We start from the raw sequence: 24,578 nt of genomic DNA on the forward strand, positions 1-24,578 counted from the left end.
TAAATGGGGTTGGGACCATCAGTTGTGTTGTGCAGAAGTCAGGTGGATACACAGCTGATAGTCCTACTGAATAGACTGTTAGAATTTGTATTATGGCAAGAAAAAAGCAGCTAAGTAAAGAAAAACGAGTGGCCATCATTACTTTAAGAAATGAAGGTCAGTCAGTCTGAAAAATTTGGCAAACTTTGAAAGTGTCCCCAAGTGCAGTTGCAAAAACCATCAAGCGCTACAAAGAAACTGGCTCACATGAGGACCGCCCCTGGAAAGGAAGACCAAGAGTCACCTCTGCTTCTGAGGATAAGTTTATCCGAGTCACCAGCCTCAGAAATCGCAGGTTAACAGCAGCTCAGATTAGAGACCAGGTCAATGCCACACAGAGTTCTAGCAGCAGACACATCTCTTCAACAACTGTTAAGAGGAGACTTTGTGCAGCAGGTCTTCATGGTAAAATAGCTGCTAGGAAACCACTGCTAAGGACAGGCAACAAGCAGAAGAGACTTGTTTGGGCTAAAGAACACAAGGAATGGACATTAGACCAGTGGAAATCTGTGCTTTGGTCTGATGAGTCCAAATTTGAGTTCTTTGGTTCCAACCACCGTGTCTTTGTCCGACGCAGAAAAGGTGAACGGATGGACTCTACATGCCTGGTTCCCACCGTGAAGCGAGGAGGAGGAGGTGTGATGGTGTGGGAGTGCTTTGCTTGTGACACTGTTGGGGATTTATTCAAAATTGAAGGCATACTGAACCAGCATGGCTACCACAGCATCTTGTAGCGGCAGGCTATTCCATCCGGTTTGCGTTTAGTTGGACCATCATTTATTTTTCAACAGGACAATGACCCCAAACACACCTCCAGGCTGTGTAAGGGCTATTTGACCAAGAAGGAGAGTGATGGGGTGCTACGCCAGATGACCTGGCCTCCACAGTCACCAGACCTGAACCCAATCGAGATGGTTTGGGGTGAGCTGGACCGCAGAGTGAAGGCAAAAGGGCCAACAAATGCTAAGCATCTCTGGGAACTCCTTCAAGATTGTTGGAAGACCATTTCCGGTGACTACCTCTTGAAGCTCATCAAGAAAATGCCAAGAGTGTGAAAAGCAGTCATCAAAGCAAAAGGTGGCTACTTTGAAGAACCTAGAATATAAGACATATTTTCAGTTGTTTCACACTTTTTTGTTAAGTATATAATCCCACATGTGTTAATTCATAGTTTTGATGCCTTCAGTGTGAATGTACAATTTCCATAGTCATGAAAATACAGAAAAATCTTTAAATGAGAAGGTGTGTCCAAACTTTTGGTCTGTACTGTATATATACACATACAGAATGCAATATCAGACAGCAGTGCTGCTGTTTGTGGGCAGAAGGCGACGATGTTATTTTAATTTTATACAACCCCTTTAAGAAAACAGCAGCATAGATCTATAGAGAGCATAGAAGGAGGTGAAATGTAGAAGTTGCGGTTCCAGCCATGCTCCTGACTCTGGGGACGGCCCAGGCATGTCTACAACTGATGGTCTGTTTCTATCAAGATGAAAGCAAAGAGCTTTTCCAGATGTAGCTCCTGTGACAACTTACCATACATTATTATTATTATTATTATTATTATTATTATTGGCACACTGAACCTAAAAAATGAGTATGTGTATACTCTGTCATGTATGCTGGGTTCTCTTTGTGGTTTTGTAGGTATTGGGGGTGCACAGCTTGGTGGGTGAGGATGGGGCTCAGGGGATGGTGTATCTGGTATGTCATATTAACTTAAAAAGTGAATTCAAACTGTATTATTAAAAAATATTTAAAGGGGTTTTCCCACGAACAAAAGTTCATTTTAATCAATAGATCTTGGAATAATAATAACTTCCACAATTGGATGTGTTTAAATAAAATGTTCCTGTGCTGAGATAATCTTATAAATGTGCCCCTGCTGTGTCCTGTGTAATTTCTGTGTCTGACCGTACAGGAACATGGTCTGATCATACCACATCTCCTGGACAGGGAGGAAGCAAAAGAGTATACACACATTACAGCAAAAGAGTATACAGACATTACAGCAGGGGATCACAGCTGATTCTTTTTGTGAGGTAAAATATTGTTTAAAAACAGGCAGTGAAATATTTTACCTCACAGAAAGAATCAGCTGTGATCCCCTGCTGTAATGTCTGTATACTCTTTTGCTGTAATGTCTATATACTCTTTTGTTTCCTCCCCTGCCCAGGAGATGTGGTATGATCAGACCATGTTCCTGTACAGTCAGACACAGACATTACACAGCAGGGGCACATTTATAAGATTATCTCAGCACAGGAACATTTTTTTAAACACATCCAATTGTGGAAGTTATTATTATTCCAAGATCTATTGATTAAAATGAACTTTTGTTCGTGGGAAAACCCCTTTAACATAGGTATAACTGTCCTCGTTTTAGTCTGCAGCATTTTCTTTGGGATCGTGAAGCAGTCAGTCTTGTAGACATCCTGCGGAGAACTCTGAGTAAGGCCTCATTCACACTTCAGTTTTTCACGTACGACTACTCTCCGTTATTTTCACGGATAGCACTCATATCTATGACAGTCTATGGGGCTGTTCACATGACAGTGTTTTTTTTTTTTGTTTTTTTTTAAGATCAAGTGTCTGATCAAAATCATCAATGCAAGTCTATGGGTCAGTGAAAAAAAGATGCCATCCGTGTGCTGCCTGTTTTTCACTCTTTGACTGGCTGATAGATAAATAGGAGAAGGTGGAGAAACTTTTTTTTTCTTCTCATCGTTGAAAGAAAACTGACCAAGCTCTGACGAAAATCTTATGGAAATCACTGATGAAACTTGGTCCATTTTTCTCAGACATAAAAAAAAACACGTCTGAATGAGGCCCAAATCTCCATTTTTGCTGGTTAACTACTTAGTCCAGGCCCCTCTGGCCAGGAGAGAGCACCTAGCAATCTGTTGTCCTACTGTAGAGAGGGAGAGAGGGAGAGGCTTCTCCTGCAGACATTTCTCTTAGGTCACGGCCCCTCTATCAGTATTTGGTCAGTATTCGGTCAGTATTTTTTCTCTGGAGTGGGAGCCAAAACCAGGTGAGGAACAATCAGAGAAAAGGTATAATAGAAACAGGTCACCAATTCTGCATTTATCACCCACTCCTGGTTTTGACTCCCACTCCTGAGAAAAAATACTGACCGAATACTGATAGTGGGGCCGTGGCCTTACAGTCACACACATATCAGTAAAATTGAGGATGGGGGACGTGACTGAGCTCCTGAAACACAGAGAACGTCTCTTTCATTGCAATATGATGCAAAATAAGATAAAAGAAAGGGGGGAGATTCAGGGAGGATGTGCTGGAATTATTTATTTAATTTTTTTGTACATTTCCTGTTTTAAGTGTTTCTTTAACAAAGAGGACTCAAAAGGTAAAATAAAACAATAAAAAAACGCAAACCTATTGTTCTTGAAGTATGTGCTAAAGGAAACCTGTCACTTGATTCTTGCTGCATGAACCACTAGGCTGTGATCAAGGTCTGGGACAGACTGAAATGTTGGCCTTCCTTTCTATCTCCATGTGCTGACACCTATAATTACATATTCTAGTGAGTGTCGCCATATTGTGCACTGTACTATGGTTTTTCATACTATGTCAATCAACCAGCTTTGAACCAAGATCAGCATGAATCTTGTGATTGGTACTCTTAAAGGGAATCTGTCAGGAGGTTTTTGCTACCTCATCTGAGCGCAGCATGATGTAGGAAAAGAGACCCTGAATCCAATGATGTATCACTTAGAATACTGGGTGCAACTGTTCTGACACAGAGTTTTAAGTTTAGCAATGCAGCAGAGCTGAGAACTTCCCCACCCACACCAGGCTCTGTATGTACATTGTCTGTAGACAGTGAGCTGCTAATCACAGGAGGGGGCGGAGTCAGACTAGCAAGCGTGTGCCAGCTAGTCACCGCAATGATAATCACCAGGTGATAAAACCTTCATTGTAAGTAAACCACAGCACACAGCCTGACATGTGATACATAGTTGAAATCTGTCTTTTAACGCATACCTCATGCCATCCTCTTATTACATAGCAAAAACCTGCTGACAGATTACCTTTAAATCTAACCTGTCAGCAAGTAGTGGTCAATAAAACATGTTTTTTAGATGTTCGATGTATCAATCATGAGAAATCTAGTGTAGAAGTCACCTGCAAATCATTCTGGAAGTGGGGGCTGGAAAATGCACTTAGAAGAAGCTGTCTGAGTGTATTGACACTCCCTCAGTGCACGTCCAGTCTAATTTGCATATTAATTCTATTCTAGTTTTCCTATGATAACCATTTTTAAAGGGGGACGAGTGTATACACAGCCATACCACTACATCCATAAGAAAAAATCACGTGGACAGGTTCCCTTTGACTAATTCATCGGATTGTTCCAAAACTTTCTTATAAGACAACATTGATACAGAAAGATCTGGATAAATTAGATGCAAAGATCAGACCTATATCTACAAGAAATGGTCATTGCATATTCCCATTTTTTTTTTTTTTTTACTTTTTCAGCGGAAACACAAAGATTGAAGAAGCGTGCGAAATGTATGCTAGAGCTGCCAACATGTTCAAGATGGCCAAGAACTGGAGTGGTGAGTGTCTTTTTCTGTGTGGTTTACTTTAAAGGGATTGTTAAAACCTACTTTCCAATCATGTAAGTAGGTGGAGAACTGTGTCCGAAATTTCTGGGCCAGATACTGAAACTCATTGAGCGCCATCCGTAATTATTATTACCTACTGACGTCCCTTACCATGCGATACAGTAGGTTTCTTACGTTTGTGACATTTGTTTTGTGTTTAGCATCATTTACCAATATAGGGGCATGTTTAGGGCATCGGGAGTGCGGACACTTTCTTAATAATCAATCCCCTGATTGGGAATCTATCAGAAAATGCTTTACCATTGGTTTATCGCACTGTTTCTAATCAGAAGGCTGAAAAGAACTCTTCAGATCCACTTGAGAAAACGCTTTGTGAAAAGGAAAATAAAACTCTCAAAAGCTCCACCAAAAAAGAGCATATCCTGGAGGAGCAGTTTCTGCCTGAAAAACTCTGTGTGAACTTAGCCTTAGGCCCCTTTCAGGTCATGTTCAGGAGATCTTTATACAGCTGCATCTCACTAAATTAGAATATCATCAAAAAGTTAATTTATTTCAGTTTTCAACACAAAAAGTGAAACTCATATGTTATATAGAGTCATTTCAAACAGAGTGATCTATTTCAAGTGTTTATTTCTGTTAATATTGATGATTATGGCTTACAGTCAATGAAAACACAAGTCATTGTCTCAGTAAATTTAGAATACTTTATAACAACAGCTTGAAAAATGATTTTAAAATCCAAAATGTTGGTCTACTGAAATGTATGTTCAGTAAATGCCCTCAATACTTGGTCGGGGCTCCTTTTGCATCAATTACTGCATCAATGTGGCGTGGCATGGAGGCGATCAGTCTGTGGCACTGCTGAGGTGTTATGGAAGCCCAGGTTGCTTTGATAGCAGCCTTCAGCTTGTCTGCATTGTTGGGTCTGGTGTCTCTCATCTTCCTCTTGAAAATTTCCAGGTAGACCGCTGCGCTGACTTTGGTCTTGATAACACAGAGTGGACCTACACCAGCAGATGACATAGCCTCCCCAAACCATCACTGATCGTGGAAACTTCACATTAGACCTCAAGCAGCTTGGATTGTGACCTCTCCACTCTTCCTCCAGACTCTGGGACCTTGATTTCCAAATTAAAATTGGAACTCTGGGACCTTGTGGGGTGTGTCAATGACTGCCTTCTGGACATCTGTCAAGTCAGCAGTCTTCCCCATGATTGTGGAGCCTACTGAAACAGACTAAGGGATCTTTTTAAACGCTTAGGAAGCCTTTGCAGGTGTTTTTTGTTAATTATTGTGATTTACTGAGATAATGACTTCTGTGTTTTCATTGGCTGTAAGCCGTAATCATCAAAATAAACACTTGAAATAGATCACTCTGTTTATAATGACTCTAATACAAAAAGTGAAACTCATATTATATAAAGAACTGAAATAAATTCACTTTTTGATGAAATTCTAATTTAGTGAGATGCACCTGTATGCTGTAAGCTAGAACGTGCAGGAACATTGCAGGATAGCCATGATGGAGGACATCCGAAAATGTCTGAGGAAACAATTCAAGATGTGAAACGGTGACTTCTTGCATCTCCACATAAATTGTTGCACAGGCTTTCCCAGGAGACAGGCGTGTCGTATTTCACATGTTGGCGAGCGGCCAAGAAAGGTTGTGTTTGCCCGTACAGAGTCACGGTCATTCAGGAAATGAAAGGGCCTGACCAAGAGAAAATAATTTGTTATGGTCAGTGGTTCCAGACCTTCATTGCTGAAAAAGAAAACAGTGGACTATATGTGGTATACTGATGAAGCCTGGTCTCACCTACGTGGCTACGTCAATTCACAAAACGCCCGAATTTGGGGAGCTGACAACCCACACATTCATCACGAGACGCTTCTTCATCCAGAAAAATGACAGAGAATCTCCAAGGGACTGTGGCCACCAAGATCTCCTGCTGGATGTTTTTCCTTTGGGGCCATTTGAATGGTCGGGTGTACAGTAACAAGCCATGAACATTACAGGCACTCCGAGAGAAATTCAGGCTATGACCCCAGACGTCCTGCGCAATACATTCAACAATATGGAACGGTGCATGCCGATGTGCAGGGATGCGAATGGTGGACATTTTCAACACCTCCTTTAAAACTTCAGTTTCTCATGAACCAAGGTATGTACAGCCCAAATTTCAGTACAATAGATATCTCTTAGAAGATAAAAGCCTCTGTCAGGACTGCACACATACTGGCTGGCGACCAGTCCATGTATTATCATTTATCCTATTCAGTATATCAAGGCTGCATTATACAATATATGTACTTTTTACCTTTTGTGTCTCCCCCACTTCCTCATAGACTGTAAGCTCGCGAGCAGGGCCCTCACTCCGTTCGATATGAGATATGCTTATTCTGTATTGTCTGTATAAGTCCCCCCTAAAATTTGTAAAGTGCTGCGGAATATGTTGGCGCTATAAAAATAAACTATTATTATTATTATTATTATAGAAGATTCTTAGAAAATGTTTCCCCTCTTCCTCCTGCTGCAGTCCAATCGTCCTTCTAACCAGTCACTAACCAATATAAAAAACTGAACTGAGCTCTAGCATTTTTCATTTCACTAGTACTGAATATTGTCGCTCTTTAAGTTTCTGTATCTTAAATGACATTTTATGTTATTTAACACTTAGAAGAATGGAAAATGCCACATATGGGCAGCACGGTGGCTCAGTAGTTAGCACTGTGGCGTTGGTGTTCTGGGTTCAAATCCCACCAAGGACGACATCTGCAAGGAGTTTTGTATGTTCTCCCCGTGGTTGCGTGGGTCTTTTTGATGTGCAGTTTTATCTTTGCCCCAAATTACCTCTTGGAATTATGACCAAAAAGTTAAACCTTGGTCTCATCTGACCATAACATGTTTCCCACATGCTTTTCACAGACTTTATGAAGCTTTTTTGCAAAACCTAGCTGGGCTAGGATGTTGTGTGTTTTTTTTTTTTTTTTTTTTTTTTTTTTTAAAGTAAAGGCTTCCATCTTGCCGTATTACCACACATGCCAGACATATGAAGAATACAGGAGATTGGTGTCACATGCAGTTACAACCAGTACTCACCAGAAATTTCTGCAGCTCTTTTAGTGTTGCTGTAGACCTTTTGGAAGCCTCCAAGATCAGTTTTCTTGTCGTTTCATAAATTTTTGAGGAATGTCCAGTTCACTGTAACGTCAGTGCGTGATACCCGTCCTCAGTGTTCCATGATATATCTAATGCCTTGGAAAAAAATTTTCTCCCCCTCTCTTGACTGATAATTTTTTACAATGAGATCCCTTTGCTGTGTTGTAAGCTGTTTATGGACCGTGGCTTTTGCTGTAAAATGCAGCTAAGAAAATGTCAGGAAAATCCTACTAGAAGAGCTAAACTTTATATGGGGCTAATCAGAATCACTGCAAATTATGGCAGCTGTGTACTGACTACTATTTAACATGAGTTTAATGTGATTGTCTAATTTTGAACACAACAACATCCCCAATTATAAGAGGGTGTTCACACTTGTGCAGCCACATTATTTTTAGCCAGAGACTGTTTGAAAGTGAAATCCGGACTCTGAGTAAAGGCTTCTGAATATAAGTATTTGGTGATTCCAATGGGCACAATTTCATAGAATGTATTAAAGAAGCACTCCTCCTCCTCCCATCAAAATGTTTATCCTCTTAATATATTGTCATCATATTTTATAGCACTGTGCACTTACAATTGCTCATTTTGTTCTTCTACCCAGATAATTCTTCACTTTTCCATTAGGTCTATGACATCATGGGATTAAACACTGACTAGCTGAATCCTTCTAAGCTCTTTGTAGAAAGAGGAGGTCAATTTTATTTGTATGAGTCATAAGTCACTGCAAAAGTCAATGGTAGAGGGGAGGAGGGAGCATCTGAGTCAGCTGTTGAAGAGGGGAATGATAAATGCAGGGACAAGAGACTTTCTGTTTCTACATAAAGCCGAGAAAAGAGAAGAATTAATTGAGTAGAAAAAGAAAATGAGCAATTGTAAGTACACGGTGCTATATAATATGATTGAATATATTACGAGGATAAAAACTTTGACGGGAGGAGGAGTGCTTCTTTAATTTGCTCCTTTTGTATCTTGTCAATATCATGAGTTGATCATTTGTAATTTTGTAGGTTTCATATATTTTGTATTTTGTTGTAATAACTTCTATTAGAAAGGTAACCTTTTAGGCTCTGAGGCCTGTAACCAGCAGCAATGTTATTCCAGACATGCAGCCGGCTCCAACCTACCTGAGAGATTTCCTCCATGAGAGCACACTTTGCACTGACGAGGGGCAACACCCTGAAACACCATGTCTGCAAATTGAGATTCTGGTTTGGCTTTTATCCTAAGTCATATGGCAAGGCTCTTTAAAGGGTCACTATTGACTTTTAGGATTGCTACTTCCTGTAGGTAGCACTAGATTTCTAGTTCCCTTCCTCTCTGAAGAGACAATTTGCATATTTAATCTCCCAGAGGAGCATGCATGGTGTATGAGTCTCCTCACTCTGACACGCAGGGCCTGGCTTGTCACTCTCCACAAGAGAAATGTTACCCCTCATCTCCCTGAGAGCAAAAACATGATATCTTCACATACATTCAATCCCAACCTTTCTACCGCTGATGATTTATCTGGACAGAAGGATTGTCCTGGGGGATGCTCCAGCAATATGTATAGCTACAGAAACTTGGACCCTGTGCGCTGATAAACCATCTCCTCCTATTGTGAATACATAGGATGTCCTCTAAAAAACAATTTATTGAAGGGCTCACACAGAAGTCGGCCATTGCCCTCTGCCCACTATCTTACTTTGTTTTGGTGGATTAGTGGAATGGTTTCATCTTTTAACATCCATCCAGTTAATATTGCTAAAAAAATCCCTGATTGCAGATTTCTGTATTCACGTGTAGTCTAGTACAGTTTTATGAAGAAGCAGAAAGATGACTAGAAAAGGGGCTGGGGTCACGTGTCACACCAACCGCACGAGAATCCCGGGACCACGAGTGCCGACACCGATGGAACTGCGCTGGCACGGGAGGTGAGTATAGGCTTTTTTTATTTTATCGGGGCCAAACATTTAATTCAATAAGTGGTTGTCCTAGTAGTGGACATCCCCTTTAAGCCCCCCATACACTTCAGGTAACTGTTGGCAGAACAATTGCTCTGCCGAGTGATCCTGTGTTCTATATGAGGGTTGTGAGTTATCTCTTAAAGGGAATCTTTAACCAGGTTTTTGCTTCCTCCTTTGAGAGCAGCATGATGTAGGGGCAGAGACCCTGATTTCAGTGGTGTATCACTTAATTACTGGGTTCAGCAGTTGTGCTAAAATCAGTTTGTTTTCTCTGCTGCAGATCTACCAGAGCTCTGAATGCTGAGCTCTGTATAACCCCCCCCCCCCCCCCACATCACTGATTGACAGATTTCTGTGTACACTGTGCATAGGCAGGAAGCTGATAATCAGTGGTGGGGGGGTGAAGTGCCTCCTGGTCAACTGTTGTACAACAAGACAACTAGTCTTGTAGTGATAATCTCCTACTGTAAAAACACTGATTTTATTGAAACAACACATAGACCAGTAAGTGATACATCGCTGGAATCAGGATCAAGCCCTACATAATACTGCTCTCATATTACATAGCAAAAAAAAAAAACTGCTGATAGATTCCTTTTAAAAAACAAAAGCATCATCGGTGTGAAATCAGACATACTGGATCCTTATATCCCTAACATCATCTGTTGTGGGAGAGTTTGGTGTTCTCATACACATTGGACTGTCAGCTGAACCCATCGAAATTGCTGGGTTTGCCCGACTATAGTATAATGTGTTTTGGGGTTTTTAGATATGTCTAAATGGTCTATACTGATATCTAAAATAATCATAGGAACAATGCGAGGGGGCTAAGGTTCTATGCACCCCAGTAGACCAAAGCAATGTTCTGGCTCCCTGCAGCCGTCCCTAGAGATTGTGTAGGAGTTTACTGCATCCGAGCTAGAGCTGGAACTCAATATGCCACTTATGGAAATATCAATCCTAAAAGTCAATAACGACCCTTTAACGAGCCTTGCCATATGACTTGGGATAAAAGCCAAATCAGAATCTCAATTTGCAGACATGGTGTTTTGGGGTATTGCCCCTCATCACTGCATCTTATGAGATCTGATTTGGCTGGGTGAGAGACTTGGATAACTTTGGCACTTATCATCCCTAAGAACAAAAGTATTGATCACCTTGGATTCCTATTACCTGATCCCTAGGTGTCCTGAGGGTCAGGAGGCCTCCATTCACATTGGATAATTGGTACGTTCACATACCTACTCACAAGAGGCACATGCAGCTTGTAGGGTGACCATTGTATAGTAATTGGATATATTCGTATCACCAGATCACTGAATTTTCTGAATGCCCTTATTCTTTTCTTGGAGCCGGCCAGATGCAAAACCCTTTACCGCTTCAGAGCTCTTCTGCTTCAAAATTCAGAGGTTTTACTAGTTCTCACCAGTGAATATGGCCTTCCAAAAAAAGGGGTAGAAGAAAAAATCCCTGATGACTCTCTTTTGTTATCAATGACCTTCTGAGGCTTGGGTGCAGTTGTACAGGTCGTGCTTGGTCCTGGTCAGCTCAACTCTTCTATTTCCAGAATTGAAATGTTATGGATTTGGGTCTTCAGGTTTTCTTTGGTGTTGATTTATAAATTAGGGAAGGGATTTTATTTTGCGCTGCTCTTGTAATCCGTGTCAATCTGTTTTCCAGCTGCGGGAAACGCGTTCTGTCAGGCGGCCAAACTACACATGCAGCTTACGAGTAAGCATGACGCGGCCACCAGTTTTGTCGATGCTGGGAACGCCTACAAGAAAGCTGATCCTCAAGGTAACCAGCGTGAAGGGTTCATCACGTTACCGCGTTCATTACTTATGTTGCATCCAAGGCAAGGCCGTAATACGACATAGCATGGAGATGAACAGGGCCCACGTTCTTGAACGTGGGATGGACCCTATACAAAAGCACCGGGATTAATAAACTTGGGCCATCTGAGGTGCGCTGTCCATCCCCCAAGAACCAGTCATTCTAGGGGAGGGGGTTTATGTTTTCGGGGCTTCGCTGATGCTTGATGAATTGTATTCAGCTCCTGGGCCCTTATACAGAACCTGTAACAGGGGCCCCTCATCTACCATTACTGAATATGTCTACGTCCCAGGTTCAAATGTCTTGTGTCCTGGAGAATGCATTAAAGGGTCTTTTTGTCTTAACGGGTGATGACATACCATTGGGGAGGGTCTGATCTGTGCTTCCCGCTGTCAGGGAATCGCAGCCAGTGACATTTTCTACTGTAAAAACTACGAACATGTCTAGAACCATTCCCCTATATCTGAAAGAGACTATAACAGTTGTTCTATTTGACGATGTGGCAAAAAGTTGTAGTAATTAAGACTCCTGCTACAATGTAGCAAACATTGGCATTAGCAACTCCTTATTGTGGATAATTAAAAGGATTTCCAGTTTCGGAAAGCCCTTCCTTTCTGGCACAGTTTGTTTTTAAACAAAAAACAAACAAATGGTGCTTTACTCGCCTCCCCAGGTCCAACATTACAAAACCCAGCGCTGAGTCTCTACCACTGGTTCCCTGGCTGCAGTGCTAGCGATGTGACAAGTCACAATCACTGAGCTCAGTGGCTTTGAGTAACTTGTGCAGCCTACCTGGTTGGAGCCACTGAAAGCACTGATTGGCTGCAGTGCTGTCGACATGATGTCAGTGCTGCAGACAGTGGGAGCAATGGCAGAGACTTGGTGCTTGAACCAGGGAAGGTGAGTAAAGAGTTTGTTTTTTTTATAGTGTGACTGGACAGAAGTGGTTTTCCAAAAGCAGAAAAAACCCTTTAAGGGGAATTTAGCATAATGATATCAAGCGTTTCCCATAGTGAGAGACCTGTCAATCACCTAGAGCGGCACTGGGAAGACCCGGCCAGACTAGTCTTGTCTAAATTGCGGGCAGCATGACTTGAACAGCGGATTCCCTTTAAAGGAGTTGTCCAAATTTATACACTGCTCAAAAAAATAAAGGGAACACTTAAACAACACAATGTAACTCCAAGTCAATAACACTTCTGTGAAATCTACCTGTCCAGTTATGAAGCAACACTGATTGTGAATCAATTTCTCCTGCTGTTGTGCAAATGGAGCAGACAACTGGTAGAAATGATAGGCAATTAGCAAGATACCCCCTATAAAGGAGTGGTTCTGAAGGTGGTGACCACAGACCATTACTCTTTTCTCATCCTTTTTGGCTGTTGTTTTGGTCACTTTTTCATTTTGCCATTGCTCTCACCCCTAGAGGTACAGTAGCATGAGGCGGTGTCTACAGTACAACCCACAGAAGTTGCTCAGGTAGTGCAGTTCATCCAGGATGACACATCAGTGCAAGCTGTGGCAAGAAGGTTAGCTGTGTTTGTCAGCACAGTGTCCAGAGCATGGAGCAGATACCAGGAGATGTGGAGGGAGCCATAGGAGGACAACAACCCAGCAGCAGCTACCTCTGCCTTTGTGCAAGGAGGGACAGGAGGAGCACTGCCAAAGCCCTGCAAAATGACCTCCAGCAGGCCACAAATGTGCACATGTCTGCACAAACGGTTAGAAACCGACTCCATGAGGGTGGTATGAGGGCCCGACATCCACAGATGGGGGTTGTGCTCACAGCCCAACACCGTGCAGGACGCTTGGCATTTGCCACCGAACACCAGGATTGGCAAAGTCGCCACTGGCGCCCTGTGCTCTTCACAGATGAAAGCAGGTTCACACTGAGCACATGTGACAGACGTGACAGAGTTGGGAGACGCCGTGGAGAGCGATCTGCTGCCTGCAACATCCTTTAGCATGACCGGTTTGGCAGTGAGTCAGTAATGGTGTGGGGTGGCATTTCTTTAGAGGGCCGCACAGCCCTCCATGTGCTCGCCAGAGGTAGCCTGACTGCCATTAGGTACTGAGATGAGATCCTCAGACCCCTTGTGAGACCATATGCTGGTGTGGTTGGCCCTGGGTTCCTCCTAATGCAGCACAAAGCCAGACCTCATGTGGCTGGAGTGTGTCAGCAGTTCCTGCAAGATGAAGGCATTGAAGCTATGGACTGGCCCGCCCGTTCCCCAGACCTGAATCCGATTGAGCACATCTGGGACATCATGTCTCGCTCCATCCGCCAACGTCAGGAGATCCCACAGGAGGCCGTCTGCAACCTCATCAGGAGCCCAGGCGTTGTAGGGAGGTCATACAGGCACGTGGAGGCCACACACAATACTGAGCCTCCTTTTGACTTGTTTTAAGGACATTACATCAAAGTTGGATCAGCCTGTAGTGTGTTTTTCCACTTTAATTTTGGGGGTGACTCCAAATCCAGGCCTCCATTGGTTGATAAATTTGATTTCCATTGATGATTTTTGTGTGATTTTGTTGTCAGCACATTCAACTTTGTACAGAACAAAGTATTCAATGAGAATATTTCATTCATTCAGATCTAGGATATGTTATTCGAGTGTTCCCTTTATTTTTTTGAGCAGTGTAGCTATCAATATCATATCGGTGGGTATCTGATAACCAGGACCACCACTGATCAGCTGTTGACAGGTTCGGCTGCTGCCAGATTTAATGAGACGTACACCACCACTCTCATACAGTTCCCAGGTACTGCTGATCAGGTCCATTAATTTGAAGTATAATCCTTAATGTGAATAAGAAGCGGCCACTGAATAGTGTGATAGTGCTGTGGTGTACCCTCCGTACACTGTTTACATCCGGCCGGAGCTGATGGCAGTTGATGGTGGGGGTGTCAGACCCCTACTTACCTGATCTTAATGACGTTTCTTCATCATTGTCTAAGAGATGACCACAGGTGGTAGTCTTTTGTTTCTACCTGGTATATTATTGTACATTCTATATAACAGCTCTGTTTCATTCTGGACATTTCCATTTTGACTATAATTACTTTATATAAGTGCATTATTTTGGTCACTTTGCTTTTCATTGTCTTTCCCAATTGCTAACATCAGAGGCCATCAACTGCTTAAATGCAGCCATCGATATTTACACAGATATGGTAAGGAATAATTCTATAGCTCTCCCACTGCTCATATAGATATGGGGGAACATGGGGTGTCTGTACTATAGCTGATGACTGTGTCCCCATAATGATCTGCCGCTGCCAATGTAATACGGAACGTAAAGTGCAGCGGTATGGCGATCATCCGAAGCCGGCCCGTGTATAACCTGGTGTTCACCCGAAGCCGGCCTGCGTGTATAACCTGGTGTTCACCCGAAGCCGGCCTGCGTGTCACCTGGGGTTCACCCGAAGCCGGCGTGCGTGTCACCTGGGGTTCACCCGAAGCCGGCCTGCGTGTCACCTGGGGTTCACCCGAAGCCGGCCTGCGTGTCACCTGGGGTTCACCCGAAGCCGGCCTGCGTGTCACCTGGGGTTCACCCGAAGCCGGCCTGCGTGTCACCTTGGGTTCACCCGAAGCCGGCCCGCATGTAACCTGGGGTCATGCTCTGCTTCCGAGGTGCTGACCAATATAAGGGTTTCTCCTGTAGATCACATCTGGTTTGCATGATCTGTGGTTTCTTTGTGTCTATGGTGTGTGGTTTTCATCACATGCACAGGCCGTTGCATTATAATTCAGAGCAAATCTAGAGAAAGTAGCACATTTCATCCATTATAAATGTGCTAAAATCGCGTAGGACGACGCGCCTGTTTACTGCACAGCAACACACCATATGGCAAAGGGGTTTTCTTTTAATAGCTGCTGGCCAGTATAGTATTAGAACCTTTATTTTCTGCTGGAGCTAAACCAACCTAGGGACAATGTGTGATGGGCCTAAAGGTCCTAACACACATCAGACTAAAGTCAACCAAACTCATCGATTTTGAGGGGTTTGGCCAACGGTCTAATGTGCATGGGGACTCTGGCCCACTCATGATTGGGAGAGATGGTAATCGTGCATGTGCGATTTTCGATGGTCAATCTGATGGTCGGGTGAGATGTTGATCGAGCATGTGTGATTTCAGGCTGCCGGCCGAGCGGTCAGTCTGCGGTTTTCTCTTACAGAGGAGTGCACCTGTGCTCTCTATGTGAGGGTTGGTGAAGGTGGCCGTTGGCAGATGTATGGCCAGTAATAGATTACAATTATAATAATTCCTCCACATCAATGATGGCTAAGTAATTGATTGCAGTCAACCGGTAGACCTTAAAGGGGGCAGTAGATCCAGTGAGGGGTCAGTTATGGGCTTCTGAGTCTCTACCATTAGCTTTTTGACAGCCATTATACACTCTGTAGTCTCTACTATCCTGCACTGTATTGTTTTATGTTTTCATGTTGTATAAAATCACCCTTGTGTTTTGTGCATAGTACTACATCATACCGCTAGGGAAGAGAATAATTAGCTTTGGTCTATATATACGTTTGTACTATGCAGTTTGAACCTGAACCATGTCAATGTTGCCTTATGAAGCCTATATCAATGAATATCTGCTCTTCTCTTCTGCAGGGAAGGTTTACGATTGCTGCTAAGCATCACATTACAATTGCAGAAATTTATGAAACCGAACTTGTAGATATTGAAAAGGTAAGAGCATTCTTCTAGAAAGGTGGATATGTCATCAGTGGAGAGCGCTTAGACTGTACTTACACAAGGTGGAGACGTCATCAGTAGAGAACACTTAGCCTGTACTTACCCAATGTAGCGATGTCCTCAGTGGAGAGCGCTTAGACTGTACTTACACAAGGTGGAGACGTCATCAGTAGAGAACACTTAGCCTGTACTTACCCAATGTAGCGATGTCCTCAGTGGAGAGCGCTTAGACTGTACTTACACAAGGTGGAGATGTCATCAGTGGAGAGCGCTCAGACTGTACTTACACAAGGTGGAGATGTCATCAGTAGAGGACGCTTAGACTGTACTTACACAATGTAGCGATGTCCTCAGTGGAGAACGCTTAGCCTGTACTTACACAGGTGGAGACAACATCAGTGGAGAGCGCTCAGACTGTATATTACTACAAGATGGGGACCACCAGGAAGGGGCACATTACCGCAAGATGGGGACCACCAGGATGGGGCACATTACTGCAAGATGGGGACCACCAGGATGGGGCACATTACCGCAAGATGGGGACCACCAGGATGGGGCACATTACCGCAAGATGGGGACCACCAGGATGGGGCACATTACCGCAAGATGGGGACCACCAGGATGGGGCACATTACCGCAAGATGGGGACCACCAGGATGGGGCACATTACCACAAGTTGGGGACCACCAGGATGTGGCACATTACCGCAAGATGGGGACCACCAGGATGGGGCACATTACCGCAAGATGGGGACCACCAGGATGGGGCACATTACCGCAAGATGGGGACCACCAGGATGGGGCACATTACCGCAAGATGGGGACCACCAGGATGGGGCACATTACCGCAAGATGGGGACCACCAGGATGGGGCACATTACCACAAGTTGGGGACCACCAGGATGTGGCACATTACCGCAAGATGGGGACCACCAGGATGGGGCACATTACCGCAAGATGGGGACCACCAGGATGGGGCACATTACCGCAAGATGGGGACCACCAGGATGGGGCACATTACCGCAAGATGGGGACCACCAGGTTGGGGCACATTACCGCAAGATGGGGACCTCCAGGTTGGGGCACATTACCGCAAGATGGGGACCACCAGGATGGGGCACATTACTAGATGGTTGCCGGAATTACTATATGGTGCTAATTGTAAAACAATATTACTGTATGTGGCCAATAGGGGGAAACAAAATTTGTAACAATTTAAAAAAAAAAATTAAAAATAAAGCATGAAAAAATATTTTGCCACTAAAAATGCTGTTTTATATATAAATTAAAGTAAACACAAAGCATTTTTATTATCGCCACATCCGTAACGACCCAAGCTATAAAAAAAATAAAATAAACACAGCAAAAATGTTCAGACAGTGTATACAAAAAAAATGGTATCACTAAAAATGTCACTTTGACCTGCAAAGAATGCGGCCCCCCAAATTTAAATTTTTTCCATGTGCGGCCCATATACCCAGCTGAGTTTGAGACCCCTGGCTTAGACTGTACTTACACAAGGTGGAGATGTCATCAGTAGAGGACGCTTAGACTGTACTTACACAAGGTGGAGATGTCATCAGTGGAGAGCGCTTAGACTGTACTTACACAAGGTGGAGATGTCATCAGTGGAGAGCGCTTAGACTGTGCTTACACAAGGTGGAGATGTCATCAGTAGAGAACGCTTAGACTGTGCTTACACAAGGTGGAGATGTCATCAGTGGAGAGCGCTCAGACTGTACTTACACAAGGTGGAGATGTCATCAGTAGAGGACGCTTAGACTGTGCTTACACAAGGTGGAGATGTCATCAGTGGAGAGCGCTCAGACTGTACTTACACAAGGTGGAGATGTCATCAGTGGAGAGCGCTTAGACTGTACTTACACAAGGTGGAGATGTCATCAGTAGAGGACGCTTAGACTGTACTTACACAAGGTGAAGATGTCATCAGTAGAGGACGCTTAGACTGTACTTACACAAGGTGGAGATGTCATCAGTAGAGGACGCTTAGACTGTACTTACACAAGGTGGAGATGTCATCAGTAGAGAACGCTTAGACTGTACTTACACAAGGTGAAGATGTCATCAGTGGAGAGCGCTTAGACTGTACTTACACAAGGTGGAGATGTCATCAGTAGAGAACGCTTAGACTGTAGTTACACAAGGTGGAGATGTCATCAGTAGAGAACGCTTAGACTGTAGTTACACAAGGTGGAGATGTCATCAGTAGAGAACGCTTAGACTGTACTTACACAAGGTGGAGATGTCATCAGTGGAGAGCGCTTAGACTGTACTTACACAAGGTGGAGATGTCATCAGTAGAGGACGCTTAGACTGTACTTACACAAGGTGGAGATGTCATCAGTGGAGAGCGCTTAGACTGTACTTACACAAGGTGGAGATGTCATCAGTAGAGGACGCTTAGACTGTAGTTACACAAGGTGGAGATGTCATCAGTAGAGAACGCTTAGACTGTACTTACACAAGGTGGAGATGTCATCAGTGGAGAGCGCTCAGACTGTACTTACACAAGGTGGAGATGTCATCAGTAGAGAGCGCTTAGACTGTACTTACACAAGGTGGAGATGTCATCAGTAGAGGATGCTTAGACTGTACTTACACAAGGTGGAGATGTCATCAGTGGAGAGTTCTTAGACTGTACTTACACAAGGTGGAGATGTCATTAGTAGAGAACGCTTAGACTGTGCTTACACAAAGGGGGAGATGTCATCAGTAGAGAGCGCTTAGACTGTTGTGTGCGGGAGTAAAAGCAGCAGATCTATAGTGACTGCACAGAATCCATAATACCTGGTGCAACACTGCCCTCTAGTGGTGTAAATGAAAATAAGGCTGATCCTCTTGATTCTGCATCTTGACATGTAGAACTGATACATATGGCTAGTGCAGATTCATGGTGCACGGTGCATGACATACAGTATCTTGCATGCGTGTTCACACCCCTTGGCATTTTTACCTCACACCTTGGAATTTCACTGTTTTTCTATGAGGGTTGCATCAGTTCATGTAAAGATCATGCCTACAACTGTGAACATTTTGGTTTTCTTTTTCTTGTGAAGCAAACAACAAATAGGACTAAAATAACTGAAAACTTCAGTGTGCATAACTATTCACCCCCCCAAAAAGTCAGCACTTTGTTGAGCCTCCTTCTGCTGCAGTTACAGCTGCAAGTCGCTTTGAATAAGTCTCTGTGAGCACTGGGCTTTTTGCTCATTCCTCAAGGCAAAACTGCTCCAGCTCCCTCAAGTTAGATGGTTTTCCTCTGCTGAACAGCAATCTTCAAGTCTGACCACAGATTCTCAAATGGATTAAGGTCTGGGCTTTGACTAGACCACTCCAAAACATTTACACGTTCCCCCTTAAACCACTCAAGTGTTTCTTTAGCAGTATGCTTTGGGTCATTGTCATGTTTGAAGGTGAACCTCTCTCCAAGTCTCAAATCACTGACAGACTGAAACAGGTTTTGCTCAAGAATATTCCTGTATTTCGCACCGTCCATCTTCCCCTTGACTCTGATCATTTTTCCTGTCCCTGCTGCCGAAAAACATCCCCACAGCATGATGCTTCCACCACCATGTTTCACTCTGGGGATGGTGTTCTTGGGGTGAGGAGCTTTGTTGGTTTGGCGCCAGACATAGCGAGACCAGTGCTTGGCCATTCTGCAGCTCCGTCAGGGTTACCTCTGTGCTACCTGTCTGATTAATGCTGTCTTTGCCCTGGCTGAGAGTATTGGTGGGCGGCCCTCTCTTAGCAGGTTTGTTGTGGTAGCGTGTTCTTTCCATTTATTGATAATGGATTTGATGGTGCTACAGGGGATCATCAGAGATTAGGATATTTTTTTATATGCCCACACTGATTTGTATTTCTCAACAACTTTGTGCCTGACTTGTTTGGAGATCTCCTTGGTTTTCATGGTGTTGTTTGGTTAGTGGTGCCTCTTGATTAAAGGGACTCTGTCACCCCCCCTGGACGTACCTAACCTATTAATACGGCCATAAAGGTTCTAGAATGCTTAAAATAGTCATAGAATCATAGAATGGTAGAGTTGGAAGGGACCTCCTGGGTCATCTGGTCCAACCCCCTGCTCAAAGCAGGATTCACTAAATCATCTCAGACAGATGTCTGTCCAGCCTCTGTTTGAAGACGTCCATTGAAGGGGAACTCACCACCTCTCGTGGCAGCCTGTTCCACTCATTAATCACCCTAACTGTCAAAAAGTTTTTTCTAATATCTAATCTGTGTCTCCTCCCATTTAGTTTCATCCCATTGCTTCTAGTCTTTCCTTGTGCAAATGAGAATAAAGATGATCCTTCTACAATGTGACAGCCCTTGACATATTTGTAGACAGCTATTAAGTCTCCTCTCAGTCTTCTTTTTTGCAAGCTAAACATTCCCAAATCCTGCAACCGTTCCTCATAGGACATGGTTTGCAGACCAGTCACCATTCTGGTCGCTCTTCTCTGAACTTGCTCCAGTTTGTCTATGTCTTTTTTAAAATGTGGTGCCCAAAACTGTACACAGTATTCCAGATGAGGTCTGACCAAAGAGGAGTAAAGACCGATAATGACTTCACGTGATCTAGACTGTATGCTTCTGTTAATACATCCCAGAATTGTATTTCTTTTTTGCTGCTGCATCACACTGTTGACTCATGTTCAGTCTATGATCTATTAGTATACCTAAGTCTTTTTCACATGTACTGTTGCTTAGCTCTATTCCTCCCATTCTGTATATGCTTTTTTCATTTTTATTGCCCAGATGTAGTACTTTGCATTTTTCCCTGTTAAAAACCATTCTGTTGGTTGCTGCCCACTGCTCCAGTTTATTTAGGTCTTTTTGAATCCTCTCTCTCTCTTCTCTAGTATTAGCTATCCCTCCTAGCTTTGTGTCATCAGCAAATTTAATCAGTTTACCCTCAATTCCTTCATCTAAATCATTGATAAAGATGTTGAACAATACAGGTCCCAGGACGGAGCCCTGTGGTACCCCACTTGAGACATTCATCCAGCTGGATGTGAAGCCATTTACAACCACCCTTTGAGTCCGATCACTAAGCCAGTTATGAATCCACCTAACAGTTGCCTGGTCCATTGCATACTTGGTCATTTTTTCAATAAGGATGGTGTGAGATACTTTGTCAAATGCTTTGCTGAAGTCAAGATATACTATATCTACAGCATTTCCCTGATCCACCCAGTCAGTGATTCTGTCATAGAAGGAAATTAAGTTAGTCTGACATGACTTGTTAGTTACAAACCCATGCTGACTCTGGTTAATCACTTCATTCTTATCCATGTACTTACATACATGTTGTTTAATAATTTGTTCAAAGATCTTTCCTGGTATAGAAGTCAGACTCACCGGCCTATAGTTCCCTGGGTCCACCTTCTTCCCCTTTTTGAAGATAGGAACAACATTTGCTCTTCTCCAGTCTTCTGGGACTTCTCCTGTTCTCCAAGAATTTTCAAAGATTATGGAGAGTGGTTCTAAAATTTCTTCTATGATCTCCTTCAGTACTCTGGGGTGTAATTCATCTGGACCTGGAGACTTGAACTCATTTATGTTAGCTAAATATTCCCTCACAATCTTTCTGTTTACAGATAACTTGGATTCCTCTATTCCTCTAAAAGGACAGTGAATATCAGTTGATGTTACATTTTCTTTCTGAGAGAAAACAGATGCAAAATAGGAATTAAAAAGTTTGGCCTTCTCAACATCCTCTCTTACCATTTCTCCATTTTCATCCTGTAAAAATCCTATAGCATCTTTGACTTTTCTTTTACTTTTGACATACCCCCAAAATCCTTTTTTATTGCTTTTGACATCTCTTGCAAGCCTTAATTCATTGTCAGCTTTAGCTAACCTGATACGTGCCCTGCAGGATCTGCAGACTGCATTATAATCTTCTTTAGATATGCCTCCCTCTTTCCATTTAATAAACATTTCTTTCTTTCTTTTTAGCATGTGTTTAAGTTCTGTGTTCATCCATCCTGGTTTCCTTAAATGCTTCCCATTCTTCCTACTTTTCGGGATTGTTAACGATTGTGCTTTGAGAATCTCATTTTTAAAAATTTCCCATCCTTCCTGGACATTTTTGTCCTTAAGGACATCCAGCCATTGGATCCCTCCTATTCTCTTTCTGAGTCTCTTAAAATCTGCCTTTCTAAAATCTAACCTTGAAGTTTGAGTCTTCACATGTCTTCCTCCTCTAGTTATCCAAAATTCTATAATAGCATGATCGCTGCCTCCTAGCGTCCCAGCCACCTTTATCTCCTCAACCATTTCCTCCCTGTTTATAAGGATTAGATCCAAAGTAGCAGATCCCCTTGTTTTCTCCCCTACCTTTTGGAAGATAAAGTTGTCAGCAAGAGAGGATAAGAATTTGCTTGACCTGTTAGTTTTACTTGAGAGAGATTCCCAACAAATGTCTGGATAGTTGAAATCTCCCATGACCACTACGTCATATTTTTTGGAGAACTTGGTCATTTGATACATAAAGAGTTCATCCATATCTTCAGCTTGCCCAGGTGGCCTGTAGTAAATGCCTACAATGGTGTCCTTTCCGTTGTTCTCTCCTTGTATTCTTACCCAAACAGTTTCCACAGAACTCCCAGTCTCTGAAGCTTCAATCTCTGTGCAGATATACGCTTTTCTAACATACAATGCAACACCTCCTCCTCGTTTATCAAGTCTGTTTCTTGCAAATAAGTTGTATCCTTTTAGCCTTTTATTCCAATCATGTGTATGGTCCCACCAAGTTTCAGTGATTCCAATAACATCATATTCCTTTTCCTGCGTTAGTAGTTCCAATTCTCCTTGTTTGTTGCCCATGCTTTGTGCATTTGTATAAAAACATTTTAGTTTGATTGGTTTCTCTTCCTCCCATATTTTTATTATTTAAATTGTTTTGTCTTTGTTCTTCTTTTCCACTTCCAGTAGCAGAGATCTCAATAGTATTTGTCAGCTGTATGGCTTTTTCTGGCCTTTTGCTTCCCTTCCCACATTGTTCTAGTTTAAAGCTCTCCTGATGAGTGTAGCAAGGCGACTTCCAAATACATGTTTTCCAGTCTTCGTAAGGTGCACCCCATCTCTAGCAAGTAGTCCATCGTATAGGTAATTCATTCCGTGATCCAGAAATCCAAATCCTTGTTGACGGCACCATCGACGTAGCCAGTTGTTCACCTGTAGAATCTTATTCCACCTCATTGTTCCATGGCCATCCACTGGGAGGATGGATGAGAAGACCACCTGCGCTCCCAATTCTTTCACTTTCTTGCCTAAGACTTCAAAGTCACTGCAGATGGTTTCCAGGTCCTTTCTTGCGGTGTCATTTGTCCCCACATGTATTAGCAGGAATGGGTAGTGATCTGTAGGTCTGAAGAGTCTTGATATCCTGTCAGACACATCTTTAATTTTTGCTCCTGGAAGACAGCACATTTCTCTTGAGGTTATGTCTGGTCTGCAGATAGCGGCCTCTGTTCCTCTTAACAGGGAATCCCCCATGACCACCACTCTCCGTTTATTCTTCACAACATTCTTCTTTCTCCATCCAGGAGGATTCTGAGGGCTTACAAGGTTATTCATTGCTGGCAAAGTCTTATTTTGCTGTATTTCTTCATGGTTCTCCTGCGTGAGAGCCTGGTACTGGTTCCTGAGCAGTATGGGTGCTAACTGCCTCTCGATCCTCCTGCTTCTGTGGGTCACATGCTTCCATTCCTCTGTTTCGTCAGGTGCAGTTCGAATTTCTTCTCTTTCTGAATCATGAAGAGATAATTCTGCTCTGTCTAAGAACTCTTCACCTTCCTTAATGATTTTCAAGGTAGTTAACCTCTCTTCTAGATTTCGCAACTTTTCCTCCAACAGGGACACAAGCTTGCATTTCTGGCATGTGAAGTTTGGCTTTTCCACTGGCAAGTCTGTGAACATGTAGCAGGATATGCAGCTCACCAAATGGCTCCTGGACTCTTCCATGTTCTTACTGTTAATGTTCTGAAAACAGTGAAAAAAGCTTTAAAAAAAAAAAGCTTCAAAATGGTTTACCGATGTCCTCTTTTCAGCTCCAACAGCCAAAATCCAGTGTTCTTTGAGCTCGCGGAGACTCTTCACTTACCCCAAAATGCAGTGGGAATATGCAAATTATCTCCTCAGGACTCCTCCCCTGGTTTACCGATGTCCTCTTTTCAGCTCCAACAGCCAAAATCCAGTGTTCTTTGAGCTCGCGGAGACTCTTCACTTACCCCAAAATGCAGTGGGAATATGCAAATTATCTCCTCA

The 24,578-nt window shown here is 43.1% G+C and overlaps 1 protein-coding gene across 1 annotated transcript in view; it reads left to right on the plus strand.

The window, feature by feature from the left end:
* Positions 1 to 24,578, plus strand: part of LOC141257588 (beta-soluble NSF attachment protein) — a 47,075-nt gene that overhangs the window by 3,416 nt on the left and 19,081 nt on the right. Inside the window, exons 2-5 of the mRNA XM_073672266.1 lie at positions 4,549 to 4,628; positions 11,427 to 11,543; positions 14,711 to 14,757; positions 16,204 to 16,281. Of these exons, the coding sequence (XP_073528367.1) occupies positions 4,549 to 4,628; positions 11,427 to 11,543; positions 14,711 to 14,757; positions 16,204 to 16,281 (322 nt within the window). The remainder of the gene's footprint in view (positions 1 to 4,548; positions 4,629 to 11,426; positions 11,544 to 14,710; positions 14,758 to 16,203; positions 16,282 to 24,578) is intronic.

The sequence above is a fragment of the Phyllobates terribilis genome, unplaced genomic scaffold, assembly GCF_046119375.1.
Source record: "Phyllobates terribilis strain yellow unplaced genomic scaffold, ASM4611937v1 Scaffold_3__8_contigs__length_932513732, whole genome shotgun sequence".
NCBI classification, from domain to species: Eukaryota; Metazoa; Chordata; class Amphibia; order Anura; family Dendrobatidae; genus Phyllobates; species Phyllobates terribilis.